The following is a 14,806-nucleotide window of genomic DNA, read 5'->3' on the forward strand; positions in this document are numbered from 1 at the left end:
ACACACAGGCAGACTTGCAGATGATGTGGAAGGGGTGGAGGGCTCAGCCTCTCCCTGCTGGGGATACCTTGTTCCAGCCTCAGGGCCAGGGCTGAGTTGGACAAGATGCCCTGCAGCCCTGGTGAATATTCAGCTGGTTCTGTCCCCTTTGCTGGCTCCTGCCTATGCAAACAGCCACCTGGGAAGGGGGGCAGAGGTGGTGGCAGCAGCTGAAGCAGCAGAGGATAGAAGGTGGGAGAGGAAAGAAGGCAGAGGCTCCCCAGGCTGACGGAGCCACGCTAAGCCCACTATGGACAGGCGGCTGTGGGGTGCTTCCATCCTCTGCTTGCTGAACCTCTTACCGACCGTGAGTACCTGGCTCAGACCCTCCTGCCTCTCCCACTGGGCTCCTGATCTTGGAGCCCAACGGCCAGATGGGGGCCCAGCTGGAGTCTGCCGAGACTCCACTGCCCACACCCAGCACGGGGGTCCCTACCATGCAGGTGCGGGCCCTGGCTTGGAGAACTCCTGACACAGGGGCTCCGTCCTTCCCTTGTCCAGGCAGCCTATGCTACCTTGGGAAGCCCGGGCCATCACACCCAAGGTATGCCTCAGAACTGGGGAGACAAAGTCAGCACCAACTCCTTACATCCCAAGCTACCTGTTCCTCTCAGCTTCCAGTTGCCCTTGAGTTGAATCTAACTCATGGTGACCCTATACGTGTCGGAGTAGACCTGTGTGCCATAGGGTTTTCCAGGCTGATTTTTTTTGCAAGTAGTTCGCCAGGCCTTTCTTCCAGGGCACTTCTGGGTGCACTCGAGCCTTCAACCTTTCAGTTAGCAGCAGAGTGTGTTACAAGTTTATACCACCCAGGGCCTCCTCTCAGCTATGCATCCCCACTTCTTATACGCACTCCTCCTCTGATAAGGTTTTCAGGTCCCTCTGTCTCCCCATGACTCCTTGAACTGTGCTCCAGCTCTGATGTTTCCCTCTAGGAGTGCGTGGCCAGAGCTGGCCCCAGGACTGAGTAGGGCCTGAGTAGTATTTGGAGAACCAACTGCTCCCCTCTGGCATTCTCACAAAATGGAACCCTGGTGGCGCAGTGGTTAAAGTGCTTGGCTACTAACCAAAAGGTTGGCAGTTTGAACCCACCAGGTGCTCTGCGGGAGAAAGATGCGGCAGTCTGCTTCTGTAAAGATTACAGGATTACAGCCTTGGAAACCTTATGGGGCAGTTCTACTCTGTCCTTCAGAGTCACTACGAGTCAGAATCACCTCCATGGCAGTGGGTTTGGTTTGGTTTTGGGTTTTCCTCTCACAATATGCCTTGGAGAAGTGTTTGGTGCCAAATATTGCTCTGAGGCCTAGAACGCTGGAGAATAGGCAGCAGGACAGAGGGGCCCCTCTGTACGTCCTGCAATTATCCTGCGTATTTTCCAGGATGTTCCACCATGTGACAGCAGGGACCAGGAGGGTAGCCACAACGTACTGGGTGGGGCAGCCCCAGCTCCCAGGAGCTCCTCAGAGCCACATGGACTGGGACCTCCTTTTCCCCTGTTGCCTCAGTTCCCCTGGCTTGTTGGGGGGGAGGTGCCACCCCCAGCACCCTTGCTGCACCTGATGCCAGAGACACAGGCCTCGGCTTGAACCCTGGCCCCATCAAACTAGCTGTGTGACCCCGGGTAAATTCCACCCTTCCTGAGCCTAACTTGCTGCTTTTGTAAAGAATGAAAGTGCTACCTACTTGCAGGGTTGTTGTGCCTTCGGTGAAAGCTGGTTTGTCAAGGGCTAGGCATAGGGTGCCATGCATGGAGCTTCCATGCCCTCTTCATCTGGGCTGAGGGCAGCCTCATTCCTCTTACCTGTGCGAGCCCCACACTGAAAGCTTTACCTTTGGAGGGGGAACCGAGGCCCTCTGGTGGTCATTCAGCAGCCAAGGCTGGCGTCTCCCAGGGAAGGCTCCACTCTCCATAGGCGAGGCCAGTGTTGAGGAAGATGGAGTGGGCCTTTGGGATAGAGTGGGATTCAGTATGTGAGATGGGGTGAACTGAGACAGCCTTTGGGTCGCCTTCCCAGTCCCCTTCCCCCGACAGTCACTGCTTTTTAGCTGGCCCTGAGTCCCCACATCCGGGTGATTAGTTGGGCTTCCCAGTATTTTCCTGCTTCCCTGAGGAAGTGTGGGGGCCAGGGCTGGACTACCCAATAAGCAAGGTATGCACGGGCCCAATTGTGCCTTCCCACCAATCTGCAGTGCACAATTTCACCTGTGAAATTCCTCACCACAAATTAGCAAGTAAATACAGTTAAGTGCTTGTGTACCTTGCTCAATGCAAGCTGGTGTATATTGTGCTTACCTGGCTAATTTGCCTGGTGGGGGCTGCCATTCCTTCTTCTTGGTTGGAAGCTGCCCATCAATACCCTAGTCCCTCTGGCCTCAGTGGCTCCCCACACAGGCTCTGATATGTTCCCAGAAGGACTGGGGCTCCCAGATTGGTGACAAAGGAAGGACAGGCAGAGACTACGGCTCTCTAAACACCCCAGGGTTACAACTAGGCTGCTGGATAAGAACATCTCAATGAGGCTTGCCTGCCTCCAAACCTTCCTGCATTCCTGTGCTTAGTATGTTCTGGGCAGATGAGACCGGGCCGCATACAGGCCTGGGGTCACTGAGTCTTGAAGGGAAACCGAGAGCAGTTTGGGCATCCACCAAAATGGAGACACAGAGCCTGGACGGTCGGCGACATCTGCAGCCTAAGGCCCCACAGGACTACACAGGAGATGGCAGAACTATTGAGCAGTTGAGCCCAAACTGGGTTTTGGAAAGTGGGATCAGCAGATCGGGGACTGGAGTGGCCCCCTCTCCAGTGACAGGGCTGGTAGGGGTGGCCCCACTTGCTGGGTTGGGCCTCTTCCTCATCTCCTAGCCCACAGCTCTGTAGCAAGGTCCTTGGATTCCTCCTGGGTGGTCACTCACTGTCCACCGTCCCAACTCTGGTTTCAGCCCCTGTCTCACACCCCCTGCACTCTTCATGATACCTGTATTTCAAACCAGACTGTCATTGTTAGTTGCTGTCAAGTTCGCTCCAACTCATGGCAATCCCATGTAAAAGAGAATGAAATGTTTCATGATCCTGCTTCATCCTCATGATCGTTGGTATGTTTGAGTCCATTATTGTGGCCACTGTGTATTTGGAGTGTCTTCCACCCTAGGGGGCTCATCTGTTGTAATCCTTAGGGTCTTCACGGGCAAAATTTCAGAAGTAGATCACCAGGCCTTTCTTCCTAGTCTGTCTTAGTCTGGAAGCTCTGCTGAGACCTGTCCAACATGGATGACCTTGCAGACTACTGGGCACTGCAGTTGTTGCTGTAGTAAGAGGAGAGCCCCAGAGAATTTTGAAGTGGTGCACATAACATATTCAATACATTTATTAATCTTCCTAAGTTTCTATTCACTTATCATCTGTCTGTCTATCTGTCTATCCATCCATCCATCCATCCACCCACCCACCCACCCATCCACCCGCCCACCCATCCACCCAGCCATCCATCCATCCACCCACCCATCCATCCATCCACCCATCCACCCGCCCACCCATCCACCCGCCCACCCATCCACCCAGCCATCCATCCACCCACCCATCCATCCATCCACCCACCCACCCACCCATCCATCCATCCACCCAGCCATCCACCCAGCCATCCATCCATCCACCCACCCACCCACCCACCCATCCATCCATCCAGCCATCCACCCACCCATCCATCCACCCAGCCATCCATCCATCCACCCACCCATCCATCCATCCATCCATCCATCCAGCCATCCATCCATCCACCCACACCCATCATCCATCCACCCAGCTATCCATACATACATTTACCCAAATATTCATCCAATACATCTTATATGTCCTGTGAGCCAGGCCATGTGATTAGGATTAGGGGCACAGAAATTCTCTGTGCTCAGGTTATTTGGGCCAGTGGACCTTAAAGGAGCGTCTGATGGGCTCGCCTCATCCCGTAACTCTTTCCTGCAGGCACTGGGTCTTGTGCACCCAGAATGTGACTTCCTCATGCAGTTGAGAGAGGATGAGCATGTGTGTCTTCAAGCAGCAGAGAGGATGCCCAACACCACCCTGGGTATGGGGCTTGGGAGGGAAGTGGGGGCTGAAGGGTGGGAGGAGGCTTCTCTGAACCCTTGATTTCTTGCAGCCTCACCACTCAGAATGCTAGAGGAGCCTTCTCATGGGCCGAGTTGACATTGCCCTGTCTCTCAATCTAGGCTGCCCTACCACCTGGGATGGGCTACTGTGCTGGCCGAAGGCAGGCTCTGGCGAGTGGGTCACTCTTCCCTGCCCAGATTTCTTCTCTCACTTCAGCTCAGAGTCAGGTAAGGAGTGCTGGGCGTGGTGTGTGTGTGTGGGTGGGGAAGGAGAAGGTGGTTTCCTGTGGTCATGGCAGAACGTGGTGGACACATCCCTGGCTTGGGAGGCAGGACAATCTGGATTTAAATACCAACTTCCCCTCTTCCAGTGTGACCTTGGGCGAGTCAGTCAACCTTCTGACCCTCACCTTCCTTAGCTGTGAACTGGGGAGAATAAGAGTACTTGCTACCCAGGGCAGGAGAATTAGTGTGGCGAGTTTAGGTTCTGGGCCCAGTACCCAAAGGCACTGGCCCAAGGCTCTGTTGGGGAGGACAGCAGGGCCCCTCTGTCTGACTGCTCAGATGATACTAGTTGCCCAGAATGGATCCTGGCAAAGGAGGGCACAAGGGCACCCCCACTCCTCTGCCTCGCCTCTCTGGCTGGGTGTCTGGGAAGTTCAGCCCCATCAAGGGCCAAGGGCCTCCTTTCTTCACTCTAACCTTAGAACCTTGGAGGCCTAACTCACTGCTTTCTGCTCCCCGCAAACTCCCCTGCAGCTCATCTTCAAGGGAAGGATTCTCTCTGCTTAACAGCTGGCAACTCTGAGGGCACAGAGGAAAGGGCCTGGAGTGTGTCCCATGCAGGCTGGGCCTGGAACCCAGGCCTTTGCAAGGAAGGTCACTTTCTCTGCTCCCAAAAGGGTCTGTCTATGCGAGTCCTTCCAGGGTCACTCAATGGTGTCCTGGGGAGAGGGGAGGAATTACAATCTGAGACTCTGTTTCCCTCCCTCTCCTTTCTTCCCAGGGGCTGTGAAGCGGAATTGCACCGTCACGGGCTGGTCGGAGCCCTTCCCGCCTTACCCTGTGGCCTGCCCTGTGCCCCTGGAGCTGCTGGCTGAGGAGGTAAGAGGCTCCCGGCTTCCTGGACCCTTCCTTGGTGGGTGTTTGCATGGGTGATGGACTGTACAACTGTGGGGGCTGCCATTCCCTCTGTAGCCAACATCAGATTGGAATATTAATTACAGCAGTCTTCCAGCAGATGGCAGTAAAGTGCCAGGAGGAGAGGGATCCTTATGCTAATTTGCTCAATGGTCAAGTGTAGGTCACCTTCTTACCGTTTGTTTGGAGAAGAGGGGAGGCAGAGGGCAGGTGGGAAATGCACTGTTCACCGTCTTCTTGGTGTACCCTCTCTATGTCCAGGCCTTTGAGTGCTTTTTTGCCCTGAGCAAGTTCCTTTCCCTCTCTGGTTGGTTTGCATGGCTACGGTTTGAGTTAAGTAAAGGAAATTCAAGTCCAGAGTGAGCCCAGAAATGCTCTAACTCCAGCTGGCACTTACTTGCCCATAATCTCATGTCTCTCTCCCCTCAGCCTCTAAAGGTAAGCATAGCCTGACTGTTTTTCAGAAGAAAAAACTGAGTCAGAAGGAGGCCGTGACTGCCTGAATCCCACAGGAGAATTGGAACTGGAGGGAGCACCAAGCCCTGCTCCTGCCTCCAGGATACACCCTCAGTTTCTTGTCTCTGGGGCCAGGCTGGGCTTTGATTGATCCAAACACTGGGCAAGGAGTGAGATTTTCTCTGCCTGCCTGCTTGCCTGTAGCTGTCCCCTAGATTTGGGGACGCTCTGTTCCCAAACCGGTGAGCAAGCTGGATGTCAATAAACAAGCCCAATTTCCTCTTGAGCTTTTGTCATCTGCCAGAGACATGTAGTTTCTTCTGCTGCCTCTGTCGGCCCCCAGAGCAAGAAGCACCTCCAGTCCTGCTCCTCTCCCCCTCCCTCACCTCAGGTCAGGTGGGAGGCAGGCTGTAAACAAGAGCTTCAATGCACAGAGGGGGCTTTCAGTGGGAAGGACATCCCTGCCACCAAATGGGGGCGTTTTGCCTGATCCCTCAGCCTCCCTTTTCCAAAGGCACAGGAGCTGAGACCTGCTTGTCTCCACCCTCCCCAGAAATCTTACTTTTCCACGGTGAAGATCATCTATACCATGGGCCACAGCATCTCTGTTGTGACACTCTTCGTGGCCATCGCCATCCTGGTTGCTCTCAGGTTTGCTATTCTCTTCACCTGCTCAAGAACTTTCAATGACTCCCTATTACCCAGATGACCAAGTCCAGTTCCTTGCCTGGACATTCAAGAGATTCCCAGATCTAGGCTCCCTGTATATTTCTAAATTTTCCTTCCCTTTCCCCAGCATACAAACCCACCCCTTCACACACCAGATCTCCTTCCCAGTTCCACATCTTTGCTCACACTGTTTCTATTTATTGGGAATGCTGACTTCCTTCTTTCTCAATGTATTTATATCTGTCAAAATTCAAAGCCCAGCTCCCATCTGCTTCTCAGAATCCTCTTTGTCTCTTCCAAAGGTATGCAACAGCTTGTCTTGGCTGTTCAAACCCTCTGACCATTTCTCCTTGAAAGCCCCAGCCTTCAGAGTCTGAACCCCTTACTCCAGCCCTTGATCACACCCAGCCTGTGCCTTCCTCTGTCCCATGGGGTGAGCCTTGTCTCTCTGATCCAGGGGACTCCCACGGACAGTACCCTTGTCCTCACATCTGTCTCCCAGACTCTGAGCTCCCTGAAGGCAGGATCTGGTTTCTGCCTCTGTTCCCTCAATGAGACTGAGCCCAGGGCTCTGGTTGATCAGCTCTCCTGCAAAGCTAAGACTGAGGCCTCCAGTTCAATTCAGCTTACTTCACTTCAACTCAACTCAACCCAACTTCAGTTCAATTCAATTCACTTCATTTCAGCTCAACAACTCAACTCTGTTCACCTCCCAGCCCTGCTCAGCCTGCTAAACCAGGCCCCTGCTGTGAGCATACCAGAAGCCTCTCTCCCACCTGGCCTCCTGTTTCTCATCTTCCCACCCCCTCCAGGAGGCTCCACTGCCCTCGCAACTACGTCCACACCCAGCTGTTCGCCACCTTTATCCTCAAGGCAGGAGCCGTGTTCCTGAAGGATGCCACCCTCTTCCACGGTGACAACACTGACCACTGCAGCTTCTCCACTGTAATGGCCATGACGGGGGTGGGGGGGGGTGGGGGGTGGGGGAGGGTTGGATTAAAAACCCAGATGAACCTGCCCAATACTGCCCTGTCTATTGGCTCACCCTGAGACTGTGCCCTTGCCTGTTCCCAAACAAGGAAGCGCCCTGTCCCCTTCTGCCCGCTCCCCAATCAGGCCCTAAGTCCCTCTTCCTAGACCACCATGCCAATCCATGCCCCTCTCCACGGCCTGATCTCCACTCCATATCCTTTGGTCTGCTTTACGCTCTGCATTCTGTACTCCCATTTAGGCCCTGTTTTATTCCACGGGTCTCTTCATTTCATCCCTCCAAGGAGCACTCACTGTACTTGTGGCTGAGAGTGGGGTTAGGGGTGGAGAGAGAGCTGGGCCCCTCCTTCAGGAAACACACAGGGCTCCCCGGGGGACACCATGCACACAGATGATGGGACTACCAGGTGCAGGAAACTGAGAGCTGGGAGAGAACAGAGAGGGTTTCAGGGAGGAGGCAGTTTGGGAGCCAGGTCGGCAGCAATGACAGGGAGATGGGGAGAGAGGACACACCAAAGGGAGGGACCAGTGCGAACAAACTCTAGGAGGCTAGCGGACTGGGGCATGTCTGAGAAACCGACAAGTCAGATTAGGAAATGGGTGGGGAGGAAAAGAAAAGATTGAAAAAACACACACAAAAAAGGAAGTTGGGTAGAGCGCAGAGGCCCAGCACATAGCATGCACTCTAAGAATGCTGGAAATGAGCAGATAAATGAGTGAACACACTCACCAATGACCTTAATTAAAGTATTAACAATAATATATATTGAGCCTTTATTATGTGCCAGACATTGCACTCAACGCTTTACATATATTATCTCCTTTGACCTTCAAAATGACCTGAAGAGGAAAGTCTGACTTGAATCCCATCTTGTAGAGGAGGGGCCTGGGGCACAGAGAGCCTGGCAGTCAGCAAGGTCACCCCACAAAGGGCCAGCTCTCAGAGCGGCTGGGTTCTGTGAAGTGAAGCCGTGGATGAAGGCACGGTCCACACGAGCAAGCTTGTGGGACTGAGCTGTACGCCAATCAGTGCTCTTCGATGTTGCCAGCTCTAGGGATGGACTCTAGTCCCTGGGAGGTTCCAGCCATTAAAATGCTTAGCTGCTAATCAAAATGTTGGTGGTTCGAGTCACCCAGAGGCATGTCGGAAGAAAGGCCTTAGTGATGTGCTTCCTAAAAATCAAACACTGAAACCCTGTGGAGCACAGTGCCGCTGTGATACACATGGGGTCGCCTTGAGTCAGAATCAAAGAATCAACTTGAAAGTCACTGTTTTTTTTTTCTTGGGAGAGGGGTTTAGGGGTGGACTTGAGCTCAGGAAGGATGGGACGAAAGGGAAAGTCATAGCAACTCTTACACAGAGTTTCCATTTAACCCTTATGACCAGGCCATGAGGTAGGTGGTGTTTTTCCTTCTAGGGATGAAAAGCTCAGGCACAGGGAGGCTCACACTGCTAATGGGTGATGGGGTTTGAATCTAGGTTGTCTGGGTCCTGAATCCGTGCTCCTGCACACCACACTGTACTGCCCCACCCCTCTGGGGCCACCTGAGGGGGAGGTGGCCTGGAGGTTCATGGTCTGAGTGGAGTGTCTTGAGTTGGGGCCTAGTGGGTGTCCCATCTCTGAAGCACCCAGTCCCCCACCCTCAGGCTCTGTGCAAGATCTCTGTGGCTGCCTCCCATTTTGCCACCATGACCAACTTCAGCTGGCTGTTGGCCGAAGCTGTCTACCTGACCTGTCTCTTGGCTTCCACGTCACCCAGTGTGAGGTGCCCCTTCTGGTGGCTGGCTCTTGCTGGCTGGGGTGAGCACTGAGGGCTGAGTTTGGGTGCAGTGGGGGAGGCAGAGGGCTGGGAAGGCCAGGGAGCTCACACAGAGGTGCCTTCACCTCACTGATGATGACTCTGAGGACCAGAGAGGGGAGGGAATGGGCCACAGCCACACAGCAAGTACAGGGGAGGGGAGCACGCTTCCGGGCTTTCACTGGTCTTGCCTGCGTGGCTGGCCAGGGGCAGGAGGAGGGTAGGCCTCAGAGTCTCAGATGCAGACACTTCACTTGTGTCCCCTCTGTGGTCCCCACAGGGTTTCCAGTGCTCTTCATTGGGACCTGGGTGGGCTGCAAGTGGGCCTTCGAGGATATTGCGTGAGTCTGACCTGTATGGAATTGCATGGGGCAGGGAGAGGACAATTGGGAAATCTGGCTCTTCTCCAAGTTGGAAAGAGGAGGAGGAAACATGGGTGCGGCCCTCAGGGAATTCCCAGGCTGGCGGGGAGCAGGGCTTGTAACCTGGGGCGAGAGAGGGGGCTTCGATTCTCAGGGCGTGGGCTCAGAGGTAGCAGTGGGGGCGTCCTGGAAGAGAGAGAGTGTTGGGGGCCAGGAAGGAATCAGCAAACACGAGTTCATCCACCTTGGTGGAAAGAAAGGGTGAGCCCAGCACGTGAGAGTGTCCCTTTGGAAGTGGGGTGGCTAATTGGCTGAGGGAGGAGGTAAGAGAGTTGAAGCTGGAAGGCTTGAATGCTAGAGAGAGGACAGACAGTCTGAGGCCAGCAGGTACAGAGATGCGAGGAGGAAAAGGCATGGGCTACCACGGAAAAGTGTACTTTGCAGCGACTGCATCCTGGTATCCCCAACTTCAGCCCTGGTGTGTCCTCTCCCCAGGTGCTGGGACCTGGACGACAGCTCCCCCTACTGGTGGATCATCAAGGGGCCCATCATCCTCTCTGTCGGGGTTAGTCCCTGGGGCCCTTTGCTTCATTCAGTCAGCCTCCCTGGTTCAGCAAGGGGCTGTCCACAGCAGGAAACACAAATTCAGGCTGGGAGTCAGGAAGCCTGGGTTCCAGCCCAGCTCCACCCCCACTTTTCAGGGACACCGTCTGTGGGCCTCAATATTCCAGGCCCAGGTAAAGCCAGGGGGGTGGTCTTAATCAGTGCTCAGGCCCCTGCCAGCTCGGAGTTTTGATGAATGTGGTGCCCTAGTTCCAGGTCAGGCACTATACTGCAGGGAGAGACAGGTAGGCAGGGAGGTGGATCGGAGAGGTCCTGCAGGTGAGCCCCCCACCTGCTCCCACACATGAAACAGAGGCGTCCAGGACTGTTTTGCATGGTCTCAGTGAATGTGTGAATTTTTTCCAACTTAGCAATTGTGCAAACTGAGGGATACTTAATTTGTGCCACAGAAGCCTGTGGTAGTGGCTGGAGGCAGGATGCTAAGGCCGGAACCTCCCACCCTTGATCTCAAAACTTGAGAAGGCAGGGACCCTGAGCCTTACCCTCCTCTCTGAGGCTTGCATGTGGGACCCCTTGGTCTCCAGGCTAGAAGTCCTGGGGCAATGGTTTCTGTGTCCATCTACCTATCCATCCCCATGTCTCAAGGATTTGGGGTTTCTAATCCCCAGAGGGAGCCCTGGTGACACAGTAGTTAAGAACTAGGCTGGGGCCCCATCCCAGCTGCCCCAGGCCATCCCCTGACTCCTGCCCTCTATCTTCCCGCACCTCTATTTCCAGGTGAACTTTGGGCTTTTTCTGAATATTATTCGCATCCTGTTGAGGAAACTGGAGCCGGCTCAGGGCAGCCTCCACACTCAGTCTCAGTACTGGTACCTAGTGTGTGTGTGTGTGTGTGCATGCTTGTGCATGTGTGCGGGGGTGTTGGGGGTGCTGGGGAGGGCAGCCAGAAGAGGAGCCAGTATGGTCTCTTTCATCTGGTGGGTGAGCCTGGCACCATACTGCTCCAGATATTCCCAGAGAGAAATAGATTTGGAGACCATGATATGGAAAGAATAGAGGCTCCACACAGTTACCATGTCAGATAGGCTGATAAGTACTGAAATTTATTTCTATGGCAGTCTGGTGGGGGGAGGGTGAATTAAGGAGGAAGTGGTTTTTGAAAAATGCATTTAGGACCTTGGCTGGGATAAACTGGATAAGAGCATTTGGCACAGGGAACAGCGGGATCCAGGGCCCAGAAGTAAGGAAGCCCAGGGGGTATGTGGGGAGGATGGTGTTCTCCAGGATGGCTGGTGCACAGAGTGGAAAAGGGGAGGTGGTGGGAGGTGAGGGTGAGCAGGGGCCCTGATGGAAGCAAACCATGAAGAATTTCTAATACGAGCCTAGGGCTTGTCCTCTCCTGCAGGCGGCTCTCCAAGTCAACACTTTTCCTCATCCCTCTGTTTGGAATTCACTACATCATCTTCAACTTCCTGCCTGACAATGCCGGCCTGGGCCTTCGCCTGCCCCTGGAGCTGGGGCTGGGCTCCTTTCAGGTTAGAGGCCTCCACAGGCACTCCTTCCCTCAGACTCCTGGTTCAGGAAAGAGGTGCTGCTACCCATGGGCCTTGGCTGACTTTATGGTAGGATGAAGGCTACTAGGCCAGTTATTCTTCCATCTGTTCACTCATCTATCTATTCAGTTATTCATCTGCTTGTCCATCTTCTAGCCATTCATCTCTCTATTCATTCAACTACCCGTTCACTCATCTACCCATCCGACCAATCATCCATCCACCATCCATCCACCATCCATCCATCCATCCATCCATCCATCCATCCATCCATCCATCCATCCATCCATCCATCCATCCATCCATCCATCCATCCATCCATCCATCCATCCACTCGTTCATCCTTCTACCCGACCTTTACTGAGCACCTATTATGTGCCAGGCTTGCTGCTTATTACTAAGAAACGCAGGAATAAAAAATGTCAGAGAAATGGGGCTAATAGTAGAGCCCTGGCAGGCTTTCTATGATGATCACATGAGACCATATGCACATAGTAAGTGATGAATGCATCTAAATTCCCTTTCGCATAAGCTTGACCCAAGCCACAGCCTGCATGTGGGTGGGAGAGAAGTTGTAGAAAGACTACGGACAACTTGAGGCCAGGCTAAAGGGTTCTGATGGAGTCTGTTCTCTTTGGCCCCACAGGGTTTCATCGTTGCCATCCTGTACTGCTTCCTTAACCAAGAGGTGTGTGACTCTCCAGGTTCTCCCTACTCATTAAGCCTGCCCCTCCCACCAATCCTGAGGCCCCCTCTCTCCTGACCAAGCCCTGTAGACCTCAACCCACCCCAAACCTGACCCCTGTGATCCGTTGTGGGAAAGTCTATACTGAGCTCCTGGATCACACTGAACCTGAATGCTTCATGTAAACATATTTTATCCATTCACCCTCTGGGATGCACCAAGTTATACTGTCCATTCACCAGCAGGGTAGAGGAGGCCTTTTAGGCATCAGGAGAGGGATACAGAAATGGGGTAAATGGATCCCCTGATTTTGTGCTCCTAAAATTGAACAAAAGGGAGAGTACGGGAGGGATAAGCAAGCTGGGGGAGAGACTTTCAGACAGAACAGAGACAGAGGAACCAAGAAAGTCAGAGGTAGATATACAGGGGCCTAGGAAAAGAGAGTCATATGCTGAGCCAAGGAGGAAGATCCAGAACAGAGCTGGGGAAACTGACAGGGGGCTGCTAGAAGAGAGTCATACAGAGAGACCAGACCAAACAGAAGGGAGAGACACAACCATAGATGGAATACATGGAGCAGGTGCTCACATGGGAACATGAAAGGTGGCAGAGACAGATGAGCAGTGAATTGAAATGCCCCATCCAAAAGACACTATACATTCTTCCTTCGGGACAGAATTGTTTTGGTAGGAGAATTTAGCTCAGTGCCCCAGACTCCCGGGGCAAGGGTCACAGGCTCCCTCTGGTGGCCAAGGATTTGCTGTGGGCTCTGTGATCTGCCTAAATCTGGTTGTGGGTGCCCTGTCCTCCTACTGGGGAGCAGTACCCCTGCCTGACCTGCCATCTCTGTCCCTGCCTCGCTCCCTACCCTCTGACTGTCTTCTTTCCCTCCTGCCCTAGCCTCTCTGTGTCTCACACCACCTTATTTGGGGTCTGGGATGCAGACAAAAATATAACACCTGGGTGTCATGGGTGCAGCCCTGGCTGGGGCTGGTGCAGCCTAGGGATGGGGTTTCAACAGAGAGCTGTGAGGGGCTCTGTCAGGAAGCAGTTTTGGTTACACCCCTCTGGTGACAGGGAGCTTACCATCTCCCAGCATGGCTCTTCCTGCGGTTAGGTAGCTGTGCGGAAACTTCTTTGTATGTTGAACAGCAATCTATCTTCCTTTTATCTGTCACCACAGCCCTAATTCCGCTCTCTACAGCCACAGCCTATGAGCTCCCTCTGCATCTGCCCACCGCCCCTGCCCCCCACGCAGCCCCTTGGAGGTGTGAAGATGCAGACAGTCTAACCCTGAGGCTGCTTTTCTTTCCCTTACCCTCAGCTCCCTCAACTGCAGCACCTCAGACAGGGTGCTGAGTGCCCCTCCTTCTGGTCATGCCCTCAGAACAGGTTTCCAGCAGCCACAGTTCAGCTCACAGAGAGAGATCAGGACTGAACACCAGAGCCAGGGATGATGTAAGTCATGCAAGACAGACATGGAGAAGTTATCTGGCCAGGAACTCAAGAAATCAGCCCATAAATGTCTTAACTGTGTCCTGACAAAATCAGCGCTAAAAGGTAGAGAAAAGAGCTAAAGGAAATGACCAGAAATACTCAGAGGAAGGAGGAAGTAGTATCCTTCAGAGGTGATACTTAGTGGCTATGGCCAACTGTGGCTTCTCCCAGCCCATCTCTGTTTTTCCCACGTGGTCTCTCCCTGCACCCTCATTCTCACTGGGGTTGAGTAAAGAAGTGGCAGCGGACCTTCTTGACATCCTCTCCCTTGTCCCCGGAGGTGAGGACTGAGATCTCTCGAAGGTGGCATGGCCATGACCCGGAGCTTCTGCCAGCCCGGAGAACCTGTGCCAGATGTACGATGCCCTCCAGCTCGGGGGTGAAGGTGCTGACATCTGTGTGCTAGGTTGGCCACATGGCATGACAGGAGTCCACACCTGACCTTGGGCAACTACGAGGGGCCTACCATCCTCCAGGGGAGCAAGAAGGACCAGCACCCCCAGAAAGCCCTCAGGCCACCCCCCTCCAGTCACTGCCGAGCCCTGGGCAGGACCAGCCCTGAGCCATCACTCCTCCTCCTAGGGCCTGTGTAACTGAGGGATACTTGGTTGAGTGAGTGAATGCCTCTCTACAGGGGAGAGGCTCTACATTCTCTATTTGGACCTCAGGTGCGGAGAGTTGTGCCCTCCACATGTCTCAGTTCATATCACATTTGCATCGTTTATGTGTGCGAGGACCCGCTGTGGTTTTATTTTTTAAAACATTATTATCTTTTAGCCTCTTTTTCACTCTCATTCCCCTCCTTTACAGGCAACCATTCCAACGTGTTTAATGTGAATACTTATGTTTCTGTGTGTTCTTGCAAAATACGGAGTGTTTTGTGTGTCAATATTTTTATTTACATGAACCGTATTGGTTACATGCCTCATTCTCTTTCTAACGTTTTTCCC

At 53.6% G+C, this 14,806-nt stretch overlaps 1 protein-coding gene across 1 annotated transcript; it reads left to right on the forward strand.

Moving 5' to 3' along the window:
• The first annotated feature begins 289 nt into the window (after positions 1-289).
• GHRHR (growth hormone releasing hormone receptor) lies at positions 290-14,262 on the forward strand. The gene is made up of 13 exons (XM_049894095.1): positions 290-346; positions 4,016-4,118; positions 4,261-4,368; positions 5,147-5,244; positions 6,290-6,387; positions 7,218-7,350; positions 9,044-9,197; positions 9,476-9,536; positions 10,053-10,122; positions 10,899-10,990; positions 11,527-11,656; positions 12,321-12,362; positions 14,137-14,262. Exons 1-13 carry the CDS (start codon positions 290-292, stop codon positions 14,260-14,262), a joined length of 1,272 nt encoding a protein of 423 aa, XP_049750052.1.
• Positions 14,263-14,806: the final 544 nt, after the last annotated feature.

Source organism: Elephas maximus, chromosome 8, assembly GCF_024166365.1.
Source record: "Elephas maximus indicus isolate mEleMax1 chromosome 8, mEleMax1 primary haplotype, whole genome shotgun sequence".
In the NCBI taxonomy this organism is placed as follows: domain Eukaryota; kingdom Metazoa; phylum Chordata; class Mammalia; order Proboscidea; family Elephantidae; genus Elephas; species Elephas maximus.

Excerpts from the sequence above, each read along its gene's own strand:
- GHRHR (XM_049894095.1), top strand. The coding sequence starts at position 290 with ATGGACAGGCGGCTGTGGGGTGCTTCCATCCTCTGCTTGCTGAACCTC. Across the intron at positions 347-4,015 it reads TGCTGAACCTCTTACCGACC|GCACTGGGTCTTGTGCACCC; the intron begins GTGAGTACCTGG and ends TCTTTCCTGCAG. Across the intron at positions 9,198-9,475 it reads GCTGGCTCTTGCTGGCTGGG|GGTTTCCAGTGCTCTTCATT; the intron begins GTGAGCACTGAG and ends TGGTCCCCACAG.